Raw genomic sequence first — 13,134 nt, 5'->3', positions numbered from 1 at the left:
CCTTCCTTAGCTGAATCAGGTTCTCTGTATCATTAGCCTCCTGGCACACTCAGTCCTGGAAAAGGTCATTCTTGTTCAATTTTTAGTTGATATTGTTCTCCAACCTTTACAAAACCAAATATAAAAAATTATTCATGAAAATTCAAAGAATAGCTGGACACTGAAATGCAATAAACTATTTCACAACATTTCATTTTAACCACCTTTAAATGATTTGCCCCTCACATGATAATGAACTATGTATTCAAAGCCTTTTGTACAGAGTCTGGTCACATAATAAAACATAACTAGTGTTACTCTGTTGCACATCAGAGGATGAATATTCAATGAGGGCCCTGATCATGAATTCATGGCTGTTCACTCTGCTGATGAAGTAACTGCACTATTAAGGAAGTAAACACAGGAGACTTTCAGTGTCTTTATGTACACTTTTATTGTCGGCACTTGACAGATGGCACAGTCAGGCAGGACACAAAGAGCCAGATCACTTCTTGGTCTCCTCCTCTTTGGACAAGTTCTTGATGATCTCCTCCTTCTTGGCCAGGAGACGCTCTTCTCTGCGCTTGCGGGCCTCCTTTGTCTTTGTACGACGAGCCTCGGCCTGGTCCCTGCAGGACAGACAGAGGATTGTGTTCATACAGTGCTAGAGTCGCAGGTCATCTGTTCGTCTTCAATAGTAAATTCAATGCAACTATACGAGTGTTATATTTTTGTTATGATAGTTGTTTGTTTTTTTTTGAGTGGACTCAGCTAAAACATCTGAAAAATGCGAAGGCCCTTAAAGGATGATGCACCAAATGTTTCTACTGACCAACACAATGTAGAGCACAGCTAAATGTAACCAATACTGACATAATGTAATAAAGAAAAAAAGCTACAACAGGCCTCATACTTCCAAATAAAGGAGGCTAATTCACACACTGAGAAGAATACTTACGACAGGAGCTTCTTGCGGGCCTTGTCTGCCTTCAGCTTGTGGATGTGCTCCATAAGAATGCGTTTATTCTTGAACACGTTACCCTTGGCCCTCAGGTAGAGGCTGTGGTACCTGAAGGAGTGAATGGCGACAAACCGATTAATGGCCAAAATAGATCGGGTGCACATGTAAGACACCATAGAAGACGATATGAACCTGATCTCCCATTGCTGTGCACGGTCATGGAAAATTGCAACAATCCTTGAAGTGATCAAGAACCTACATGTGCCTGTCGATCTTCTTGGACTCCCTGTAGCGACGCAGCAGACGACGCAGGATCCTCATGCGGCGCATCCAGGACAACTTCTCCGGCATACGGGCGTTGGCTGTACCCTTTCTCTTACCTGGATACAGACGTTAAGAATACAGATCAATGAAGAAGCACTAACAGGCTGATCTCAGGTTAGTTTGGTCACTCATTTACATCAGCTTAAGTGCATCTCTCACACTTTAACTATCCCAATCTGTCACAAACTTGAGTTTCAACATACCAACTCCCATGTGTCTTCCCTTTCGGCGTGCCAGCGTGTTCTTGCGGCAACGGGCCCTGGAGTGGACCGTAACAGGTTTGCGAATGATAAGACCATCCTTCACCAGTTTACGAATCTGCTGACCTGAAGACAAAAGAAACCAAGTGAGCTAAATACACCTGCGTGGCTTTATGGGACAGAGAAAGTGTCCACATAAGATATAATCAAGATAAACAAAGTAGAGCTGATTGAGCTACAGCAGGGTCAAACTTGTTTTGATGAGGTGAAAACAGAGCATACACGTTAATGTAATTCCCAGATTTACTATATTCTATCGGACATATTTATCTGCCTCTCCAGTGAGTATGTGAAGCTGGTTACAGCAGTGAACTGTTCTGCCATACCTTCTGGCAGAAGCCCCACGATACCCCAAATTTGATCAATAATTAACAATGACCATTAGTACAGGACCAAAGTTGACTTAAATAGTAGAAGCATGGGGAAACTGAATTATTCACCATCACATAAATCAAATTAATTCAGTTTTGCTCCCATCACATTCTTCTCATGATTGCTTCCCCTGCTTGAAGCAGCTCCAGCATCAGTTTTGCACAAAAGGTTATTAATGTTTGTTCAAAAGACACATTTCTGAGAGCTCTAAAAGTCGATCAACCTAGTTCGCAACAGCAGCGAGTGTTCCTATGGTGTATTCAAATATAAAAGTGGGTTGCAAAATATGTTTGGATGGCTTTAATGAACCATTGTGTCAGTAAGATCAAAGCCTCAGTTTCTAAAATGCCAACACACTATAAACTGAACACATCGTATGAAGTCTGCAGCCTAACTGCATGTGTGTTGAGCACATGCTTTTAGAGGATAGTGGGGAATCCAACCAGCACCTTCACTGAGTAGGACAGTAGCCAACGGCCATTTGTATCTGCGTTTCAATAAAGAGGAAGACTGTTAATTGCACGACAGGTTACTTACGGGAGTTAGCGTTAGCGATCTCATTGGTCTCGTTGGGGTCCAGCCAGACCTTCTTCTTCCCGCAGCGCAGAACGCTGGAGGCCAGCCTCTTCTGAAGCCTGAGCATGCTACAGGACACAATGAAAACACCATTTTAAAACAACAACGGTAATTGTTGGCAAACAACTGTTATTCTATGACGGATTGGACTAAAATAAATGCTATAACACGAGTACCAACAGCTGGGTAGCTGTTAGCCGCACAGCTAAAATCCAACAGCCAGCCGGTGGGTTGCCAACATGGCTTCTCCGTCTTGCTACATCGTGTTACTCAAAATCACGTTAATATGTGGGATTTTAGCGATGAAGAGGTGTACAACTTGTACATATTTATAAAGAAGGCACTCGAGTTTCTTAGTGAGTAATATAAAGTCTTCTTGTGTGCATTTAAACTGTTGAATTGTGACTTTTCTTGACCCATCGACAGCGATCCTACCTCATGGCTGCTACTTCAATAGGAAAAGGAAGAGTCGAGAGAAAGACTGGAACATACCATTTTAGAGGAGAGTCCATCTGCGGTAATGAAACAACTCGCTACTAATTCAGGCCACACTCCACCATTATTGCCATACATACTTTGTAGGACAATTATTTGGTAATATTGGAGGATACTCTGGGTAGAAAGGTGACTGAGAGAAGGTTAGTCTAATTCTATTTTTTAAAAGTAACCCCCCAGTAAAATAATGGAACTAACCACTTCCTTTCTAATGCATTATGGGTTAAATCGTGAAGGATGTACTCTGATATCTGACCACATTGAGGCGGTGTTGAGACTGGAAAAGTTAGGCTCCCACTAAATAACACAAATACGTTCGTTTTAAGGAACATTCATACAGTTTGAATGTGTTGTATTTTTAAAATGGTGACGACACATATTTGTTTAATTTGTATTTGTATAATTTATCATAAGCCGAAAGGTTTTATTCAGCAAGCTGTTATGAATATTCTACCTGAAGCCTTCAAACCTACAATACAGCACTCGGGTTAACCTGTTTCAATTAAGAGGATCAAAATAAATAGTATAGTTAAGTAGCATTGTGCAATGAGATAAAATAGTAAAAGCTAAAATTAAACATGAAAATGAACTCATTGTCATGTTCAAGAAACCAGTTTGAAATTATATGAGCTTTGTGACATGGTGCATTATCCTGCTGGAAGCAGCCATCAGAAGATACACTGTGCTCATAAAGGGATGGACATATATAAGTACGTACAGTCATACATAATACACAAGGGCTGTCAAATTAATTAATTAATTAATTATTCGTAAATATATATATACACACACACACACACACACAAATAGATATGTATACATACACACGTATATATCTATGCGTACAGATATATATATCCGTTAACGCATTAAATTTAACATATTTATAGAACGTACGCACTTTTATCTTGTGTAAAAAGCTAATTTTGCATTAAAGGTTAAATTTCAGTTAACTTGGCATCAAATTAAGTCAAATTGACCTGTTAGCGGAAATTCAATTTTCATTGCGCTTCCTAACTCGAATTCGAGACTCGTCAGACCAGGCAGTGTTTTTTCCAATCTTCTATTGTCCAGTTTTGGTGAGCCTGTGGTTAGCTGACAGGAGCGACAGAAAAAGGTGTAAATAATTCCAGAAATGTTGCACAGAACTGGAGTACGGTCGGAACCCTTCATGATACAGGGTGAAATTCACTCTTTGATGGGTGTAAAAGACACACTTTGCAAATACTTAAACTACATAGTATTACAATTGAAACATTAAGCACAAAGATGATGTCTAAAATGAGCTCCTCCATGGGAGTAAAAAATCATTTAGAAAATAAAAAAGATTTCAAATTACTCTGAACATTTGAAGAGATTAGAATATGCAGTTCTACATCTTTGAGTGGCCTCTATTAAGAGGGGAACAACGGAAACAGTGTGTTGGTGTAGTGGGTGGGTACTTATGATGACTCTTGTAAAAATAGCCAACTGGTACGTTACCATTTGACCGGCTACTTTATTAAGGCTGCTATTGTTGCAGGCTCAGCCCTCCAGAGCAGCAGCCCATCTCCATGGCAATACAATGTGGGTGCACGAGGACCACTTGTGTGACTTCTTTGCCTCGGGTAACCCAGAGTACCGAATGAAATCATCAAAGCACTACACTGCTTCAACTTTTGTCACATCAGAAGAATGCGTCATCCAGCAAGAGAAAAGCAATGCAGAAGCCTTAAAGAAACTTATCTGTGTGCTGATGGGAAATGGGTGCATTATTAGTCCTGACAAGCATTTTGTAGCTCTCCATAAGTACTTTGTATGTTTACGTCATATCTTTGGGGTTTGATGGTCTGACCAATTCAAACTCAAACAATACAGCAAAGATAGTTCTTTATTGGCTGAGACAAACTGCTACAAAATGACACTCCAGGTTGATTGATTGTGGACAAAGAGGTGCACATTTGCAGTGCAACATCTGAGTGGCATTATGAGGACATTTCCTATTCAGCCGTATCCGGAGGTGTATAGCAAAGACCTTAGTTGTTGTAAAACTCGTGTCTATCTGAAACTCACTCCTGGCAAACGTGCTCTCAACTGAGTTTTTTATGTTGTAAATTGTGATCTGTTACATCCAGTTTGTTCATTATTACGCTTGAAGACAAGAAAAAATATCCTAGATCCAGAATCTTTTCCAAGTTGAGTCACGCCAAACTGATGGTAAAACCTGCATCCTTGTCCATTCCTTATTTTTTGAGTAATCAAGCGAAGAAACTGAAAAACAGTGAGCTCAACCACATGACCATGAGCTCACTTCTTACCATCAGCTTCACTGAACCAGCGGTGAAACTGCTCAAGCCTTCCAATGAAGACAGACATCAAGTGCAGTCCCATAGTTTAAGTAGTTTATTCACCAGAATGTCTTTAATGAAGGACCTTAAACTGCTATCTAGAGATCATACTTCCATTGTCCATGTAACAGACAACAGTTACCACACAATTCCCGCAAAGAAGGAAACAAAAACACAGGAGTAAGAAAAATAACAGGCTCAAAACAACGTCAGCAGGGGAAGGGATGAAATATTAGGGCAAATTTGTTGTGTAAAGCGTCAGTAAAATACCAAAGAAGGCATTGTGTGCTGAAGACGACCATCACTGACTCACTCCAGTCAGTTACCTCGGGCAACAGCGGAGAAATGAGAAAGTGAACCATCCAGCTGAGGACAGCCTGAAACTCTGTTCTCCTGCAGCACTTGATGTTTTTTTGTGAAGGAGTGTGTTGGCCAGCTGCTGCAAGAGTCACAGGGACTCGCAGAGACCATCAAAATATAGTATAACGGTGAATCACTGATAATTTTATTTTTTTTAAAAAGAGGAAAGGTTTCTATGAAGGCTTCCTCCCACGAGCTCACGGGAAGTATGAGCTGCTGCAGCAGAGGAGGATCTTGTAGGCGTTCAATCCATGGTCATCAACTCTGATGACAACGTCACACAGATTAGATGTCATACTGGGTGATTATTATGAGAGGTGGATTAATAATCCCCTTTGTTTATTCAGGTTTATGTGATCGATATGATGTCATCAATGAGAGCCGTGATGTTCAAACCTTGTGACTTTATGACAATGCCAGTTCTCAGCCTTGTACGTATAGTGAGCATAATTTCATGACATTACAGATAATTGAAAACTATGTACCGCATTGAGGAGCATTTTGTGAGCAAATGACAAATATTTACCATGTCACTCTGCAGTTTAACACAATTATAGAGCCTTTTTGTGTCTTTAGGCTTAATGTTTTGGACTGTCCTCGACCTTACTCGAGTTTCCTTTTCAGCCAGGTGGCACAAACTGAATCTGCATGATGGATTAATGCATTTTTGCAGTAACAGCAGATGGAAGGCAGTTACTTATGGTGTAAAACTTGGACGGTGCACGAAACTGCGTCAGTTCCTCAGTTAATTTACTCTGAAAGGCAAACGTGAACTCTTTTGTAAATATTTTGTACCCTTTCTGCTACAGCCGAGCAGTGCTTTGCAGCAGCAGAAGATTTGAGACCAGCTGACAAAAACACAAATATTCCACAACCAAAACTGAGCAAAGAGTGTTTGTGTGTACACTGTTTTGCATAATGATGGCTGAGATCAACTGGGGTGTTAGAAATGTAGATATGTTTTCCTCCTAATCTGCTCAAACAAAATTTCACCAAGTTTGTGCACATGATTTTGGTGACAAATATGAAGCAAAAATCTGAAGTAGCATTGGCCCATTGATTGGTGCAATGTGGCCTGGTGTTTTTATCATTGGCTTCCTGTGTGAGAAAGAATGAAATGATGTAAAAATCTTTCACAAAAAGTATAATTTCTTTGCTCAAATGTGATTCATGATCAAACGACAGAGAAGATCAGGTAAAAATTCTTCACAAAAAGCCTCCTGAATCAGAATCCATTTTATTGCAGGTCAGTTTAAACAACAACAACAAGGAATGTGTTCTGTTTGGTGTGTTGGTCCCCGGCAGTAATCATAAATTTGATTAAAAAGATAGAAAATGATGCAAAAAAGTATAAAACATAGAGATAGATCAGAAATAAGAGTATAATATGTGAAATATAAGACGAGCATATCTTTTTTGGTGGTAGAGCGAACCATAATGGAATGAATTTAGATAAAGAAAATAATTAAATTGTTTAATAGATTTTTCATTTTCACAATATCAACTCCAATTTTGGGACTGTAGGACTGAGCAACGCAATACTACTATAAACAAACAAGAATAGTCTAAAAAGAAGAAAATATCCAAGCTACACCTTTTTATAAAATCCTCTTTAAATCCAGCTGAGACATTTTGTACATGTATGCTGACTTTACTTGGTTTTGGCGAGCCTGACGCACACTTATTGAGGCTCAGGTCTTTCTTTTTGAGCAGATGAGCTACTTCTGTCTTTTGAGCACCAACAGAACCTACAAATTGTCATGCTACTTTTTGTTGTTGTCACACATCGTAAAAGTTCAATCCAGTTCAAACATTGAACTACATGTGTTGATTTTAGGAAAGTGTTGTCGTCCAAGTCTGTCACATTTAATCTCTATTCATCTTTGGAAGTCTGGGATCTGTGCAGCAGTCCACTTGGAGGCTTCCTACGCACTTATTTGTTTTCTAAATTGTCTTTTTTCTCCCATTTGTCTAGGTACCTAACTTATTGCACGTAGTCTGGCACTAGTTTTGCTCTTAGCTGTTTGGTTTTGGAAGGAAATGTACTTATGATTTATTGTGACCTGACGTTCTTTAGCCTACCGATGTTGAACTCACTTATTATAAGTCGCTTTGGATAAAAGCGTCTGCAAAATGACCGTAATGTAATGTAATGTAATTCAAACTGTAAGCATTGATCAGGGCACCAGGTAAGCTTTGCCTCTGCTGGAACATTCAGCCAGCCCTATACTCTCACCCAGACTGGGGTCAACATTAGGTCATTTTTGGACCAGAGTCCCTGGGGAGCTTGTGTGTTTTGCTCATCAGCATCAGTCTCCTCTTCTCCACATGATAGAGGGTTGAGCCACAGAGCCTCCCTGCTGGAAAAAAAAATGAAATAACATGAAATAAACAAAGGTGAAACAGAACAATTCTCACCTCCATATAAAGCCCGCGGGGTCTCTGGTTTCTGGATCTCAGCGTGGGCAGTAGTAGCCCGGCATAAATGCCTCCAGCCTTCATCACCGGAGCTCTGCTGCTCTTCCATCACTCAATAAGTGAAGGTGGGGTTTATTCAGCGGGGCGTGGACCTCGGCTTCCAGCTGGAGTCTGTTGAGCGCACACAGGAGACAGAAACGATGTCAAGTCAGAAAGGAAACCACAGAAACAGACCGGCACTTAAAGAATGCTGCTTTCAGAATATATGCACAGTCGCACACATTTTTATGGTTCTATTCATGCTTTTCAGTCGCAAACTTCTTTTTTTCATTGCGCTGTTTTCAGGTATAAGCCATCATTATATCCCAGATCTATAGTTTCTCTAAATTTGGGCTTTCTTTGCGTCTTGTGTCTGTCCGTGTCATCTCATGCTGACTGGAGATCAGGGCTCTCTGTCTCTGTTCTGTTTGTTGCTCTGGCTGGATGTTTAGGCTCATTATCCAGCTGCAGAATCAATTTTAAATCGATCAGATGCCAAATTCATCATCTCATGCAGTTGAAGTGCCTAAAACTGTCGAGGTAAATCTAGAATAATGTAACATTTGACTACTTTATATTACCCTGCACTTTAACCTTAACTTATGTCAGCCACCTCTGAATTTACATTTGATGTATCTCAATTATTTTTATTTCCATAACCGGATGCGTGTGCGCGTCATTCCGTTGACTTGACTCTCTTGTAAAGCTCGGTGAGCCAGTGTGTAACGCTATAGGCTGGAGGGAGGCAGCTGTTGCCATTATTTTACCAACCACCTCTGATACATCAACGGCTTCACCTTCCCTGGACAGAGAGAAGAGGGGGAAAAAAAAGATGAAACTGTCGACACCATCATAAACACACGAAACTGAAATAGATTTTTTTTTTAAGTGAAATCAAATGGTACAGAAAGGTAGTATGTCCAGGACGCCTTCGACCTCAACCCAGGAGATCCAAATGGACATGTTCGACCATCATCCACACACGCAGGTAAGACCGCAGAATCTGGTGAAATAGCTCAAATATTGTGATAAAAGTCTGAAAATATCCAGTGGGGATTATATTGTGTTTAAGCATCATCGGGCTTTTTAAGGTCTAAAGCTGCTTCACTTCTGGATTAACAGGTTGTTCGACTATCAAGTCGCCTAAATTGCTTCTGGGAATCTAAAATGCTTGTGTGCACTGACTAAAGCTTTCATTTAATCAAATGAATTATTTAAAAAAAAAAGGAAGATATGTTGTAGTTTTTCTCTGGCTGGGCATTTGATTTATATTTGGATTCTTGGTTTGTACTTATTCTATAATTGTGTTGGTTTTAAGTCTGTGCTGTGTGTGACCATGATGCAACGAAAACCACACCTCTGTTTAATTAATCTGTAATTGATCAGATTGATGTGAGACAAACTGTTGATCTGACCAGACTGAAAAGATTTAAGCCGGTTTCTGATGAATCAGGACAGGCTGGTGAAGCCTTTTAATAAGAGCTACTGTAAAGTTATTGATTTTATATTGAATCTTACATAGAATCTATTTTTCAATAGGTCCTCCCTTTTAAAAACTTGATAGTTATTCTCAATTTTACGTCTCATCTCTTGATGGTCTCTTTTTATAGCCACAAGTAGGTGCTGGTTTATTGGAAAGGACTTGATGTTGTTGGCATGTTTAGTCATAACTCTGTAAATGGATGAAAAAATCTAGAACAAACACACCCACACTGAGCTCAGTCATTGTCTCTCTGGAGAAGGAAAAAAAAAATCTCATCACAGACATTTAGTGCTTAAAACCATGCCAAGTCCTACTCTCTCCTCTTTACTCCCACTCTTCCCAGCTCCCTCTCATCTCTTTCTTCCCCCTCAGCTCTTCTGATTCCTTCTCCATCCTTTTAGAGTTTCCCACTATGTTCATCCTGCTCTCACTATCTCACCTCGTGATGTTTGTTTTTAGAAATCTGGTTTTTATCTGCTGAGAGGCTGCGGTGAGAAACAGATGGACAACCTCCTTATGCCATGCGGCAGGGCTTTGTGTGTGTGTGTGTGTTTTTATGTGTTCGTGTGGCACCTCAGATCAATCAAATGCAAACCTCATGTTGACATGCAGGAGGTCACGATGTTGTTTGCTTTTTACACTCTGCTGTTGAGAGACGAGCAGGAAAAAGCACTTCTTACATCCTGAAGTAGATGCTCTGAGTTTTCTGCACCACCACAGAAGAAGAAATGAACTGCTAGACAAGAACTCATCCTGATACAGTGCTTTAGGGTGTCTTAGATTAAAGATTGTGTCTGCTGAGTGCGGTCAGATTGCAGATCAGTGTGAATCTCTGAGCAGAATAATGCATTTAGGATTCTGCCTGAAAGAGTTTAAAGTTGAAGTTATGGTACCATGCACCCTGCCACCAACCACCCTCCGTGTTTAAAGCCTCATACTCATACACACAACACCCTTTTTAATTATACACTTAATCGAGGAGGATGTTTACCAACAGGAAGCCTCCCCTCCCTACTTCCTCTGGCATTTCTCTGCCCTTTCCTGACAGGAACCAGCTCCATTTGGTTGCAGAGATACCTCCAAGCAAGCACACTCAACTGGTACCAACACAGCTTTTTCAACTTCTAATAGTTTGCCACCTCCACTGCTTTCAGAACAAGGGACTTATTCGAGTTCCTTGCCTAAGACATAAATTCTTATTTGCTGAGATATCTGGTGCCAATTCATCATCTCGAGCCTTAAAACCATGGGGACCTATCTGCAGCCAAATGAACACAGTAACCATGTGATATAGAATACTTGCACCATTCTTAGTCTTCATCCATGACTGAAGAGCTGCTTTTTGGTTTTGTTGAAAGCTGACCTCTTACATTTCATATCACTTTCATAGAGAATTGTTGACAAGCCAGTTGACTGAATTTTATTGATGAGGTAAAAAGAGTGTGTAAGCCACAAATAACACTGAACCAGCCCTCAGATATGCAAGGCGAGACCTGTTCATGCAGGTAAAAAGCTCCCAACCTCTCCAAGTTTGTTTCCTACTGCTCACATCGAAATCTTTAGCATTAGGCACTTATAGGGTGAGAAATTGGAGAACAATGTTCACATTGGTCTGTTGAAAAAAGCTTTTACACAAAGCATAACTTGACCGCTTGGTCAGCAACCAAAGGAATCATTTGATGGAGATTTTTCACAATAGAAGTCATTCCACCAGTCTTTGAATTTAAGAATTCGTCAACTGTTTCCAGCATGTACAGTTAAATCCAAAGAATAAGTGTCTTAAATGCTGATTAACTGTAAAGTTCCCCATTTTGTTTTAGTGAAATGTAAGTGGAGGAGGAGAATTTTGCTAAAACAACTCACATTAGGCAGCTTTAGACAAAAATGTCAATAAATCTTTATAAAGAGGGACAACTGGGGATTTCATCCCTTCTTTACTTACATTAAAAGCACATTAAGACTTATTTTGCATCATCACCGCTCATCCTCATAGCCTTGGTCATACCTCTCCATTTTGCAGAGGTAAAGTGCTCATTTTCTTTTGGAGACCAAAGAAATTAGGATCATCTAAGTCAAGTCAAGTTTACTTGTATGGCGCATTTCATGTACAAAACAATTAAAAGTGTTTTACATAAAATAAAGGCATTACAGCGGGGAGTGGAAGAAGCATTAAAAATACATTAAAGAACATAAGGAGAAACAAATAAAATAATTAAAATGAATTAAAATGATTAAAAACAAGCAACAGTCTAGATAAGTTAAAATATATCGTGCAGATTTCATGCATAGACACATGAGAAACGAAATGTTTTTAACCTGGATTTAAAAATGTCTACATTTGGTGAAAGTTTAATCTCCACTGGCAGTTTGTTCCACTTGTTGGCAGCATAACAGCTAAATGCTGCTTCTCCATGTTTAGTCTGGACTCTGGACTGGACCAGCTGGCCTGAGTCCTTGGATCTAAGTGCTCTGCTGGGTTTATATTCTCTGAACATATCACAGATGTATTTTGGGCCTAAACCGTTCTGGGATTTGTAAACCATCAGCAGGCTTTTAAAATCTATTCTGTGACTGACTGGAAGCCAGTGTAAAGATATTAAAACTGGTGTGATGTGTTCAGATCTCTTAGTCCGGGTTAAAACTCCAGCAGCACCGTTCTGGATGAGCTGCAGATGTTTAATGCTCTTTTTGGGAAGTCCAGTTATTGGAGATGAATGCATGGATGAGTTTCTCCTGGTCTTTTTGGGAGAGACACCCTTTAATTCTGTTGATGTTTCTGAGATGGTAAAAAGCTGCCTTGGTGATAGCTTTGATGTGGCTGCTGAAAGTCAGATCTGAGTCTATCAACACTCTGAGGTGACGAACTTGGTCAGTGATTGTAAGGTCCCGAGTCTCAAGATATTTACCAACGCTGACCCTCGTCTCTTTGCTACCAAACAGAATGATCTCAGTTTTGTCTTCATTTAATTGTAGAAAATTCTCTCTCATCCAGGTGTTTATTTCCTTCAGGCACTGACACAGTACGTCTGCTGGGCTGCAGTCGTCTGGTGACATAGACACATAAAGTTGTGTATCGTCTGCATAACTGTGATAATTGATGTTAAAGTTCTGCAATATCTGGCCCAAAGGGAGCATATACAAGTTAAACAGAAGAGGTTCAAGAATTGACCCCTACTCCACAAGTCATGGCCACTCGCTCAGATTCATCAAACCATCCAAATTACCCCTAATGCTTTATTTGTAGGGCTACTTGACCACTACTTCTTCATCCCTAAAAGAAAAGAGGCACCTTACCTCTACACAATGGAAGGGTAAGGCCATGGGGAGGATTTGGGATTTTGAGACACAGAGACAGGTTGGTGGGAGAAACAAAGGGGAACTTAGTAAATAAAATAGAGACACAGCAGAACTTAAATGAACATACGACCTCATGACTTCAAAAGTAAAAAACAAAACTCAGGCAGCAGCATGGATACAAGTAGGAAGTGAGGCAGGTGAACTGATAAACTAGTGATTAAAAGAGGAGATATTTGGAACAGT

General features: G+C 40.1%; 2 protein-coding genes across 5 annotated transcripts in view; one reads left to right on the top strand and one right to left on the bottom strand.

Annotated features, from left to right (window-relative positions):
• Nucleotides 1-414: 414 nt before the first annotated feature.
• rpl19 (ribosomal protein L19) lies at nt 415-2,942 on the bottom strand. The gene is made up of 6 exons (XM_075453167.1): nt 2,908-2,942; nt 2,434-2,540; nt 1,468-1,590; nt 1,200-1,320; nt 938-1,048; nt 415-608 (listed from the first exon to the last, which is right to left on the bottom strand). Exons 1-6 carry the CDS (start codon nt 2,910-2,912, stop codon nt 485-487), a joined length of 591 nt encoding a protein of 196 aa, XP_075309282.1. The 5' UTR covers nt 2,913-2,942; the 3' UTR covers nt 415-484.
• Nucleotides 2,943-8,810: 5,868 nt separating this feature from the next.
• The window catches only part of cacnb1 (calcium channel, voltage-dependent, beta 1 subunit), a 35,265-nt gene continuing 30,941 nt past the window's right edge, over nt 8,811-13,134 (top strand). The window contains exon 1 of one of the 4 annotated variants that reach the window (XM_075454738.1): nt 8,811-9,099. In XM_075454738.1, the coding sequence (XP_075310853.1) occupies nt 9,010-9,099 (90 nt within the window). In that variant the 5' untranslated portion in view covers nt 8,811-9,009. The remainder of the gene's footprint in view (nt 9,100-13,134) is intronic. The other 3 variants (XM_075454739.1, XM_075454735.1, XM_075454736.1) reach the window with 3 other exon arrangements.

The sequence above is a fragment of the Odontesthes bonariensis genome, chromosome 21 (genome assembly GCF_027942865.1).
Source record: "Odontesthes bonariensis isolate fOdoBon6 chromosome 21, fOdoBon6.hap1, whole genome shotgun sequence".
NCBI lineage: Eukaryota > Metazoa > Chordata > Actinopteri > Atheriniformes > Atherinopsidae > Odontesthes > Odontesthes bonariensis.
This window is presented reverse-complemented; position numbering and strand designations above follow the sequence as displayed.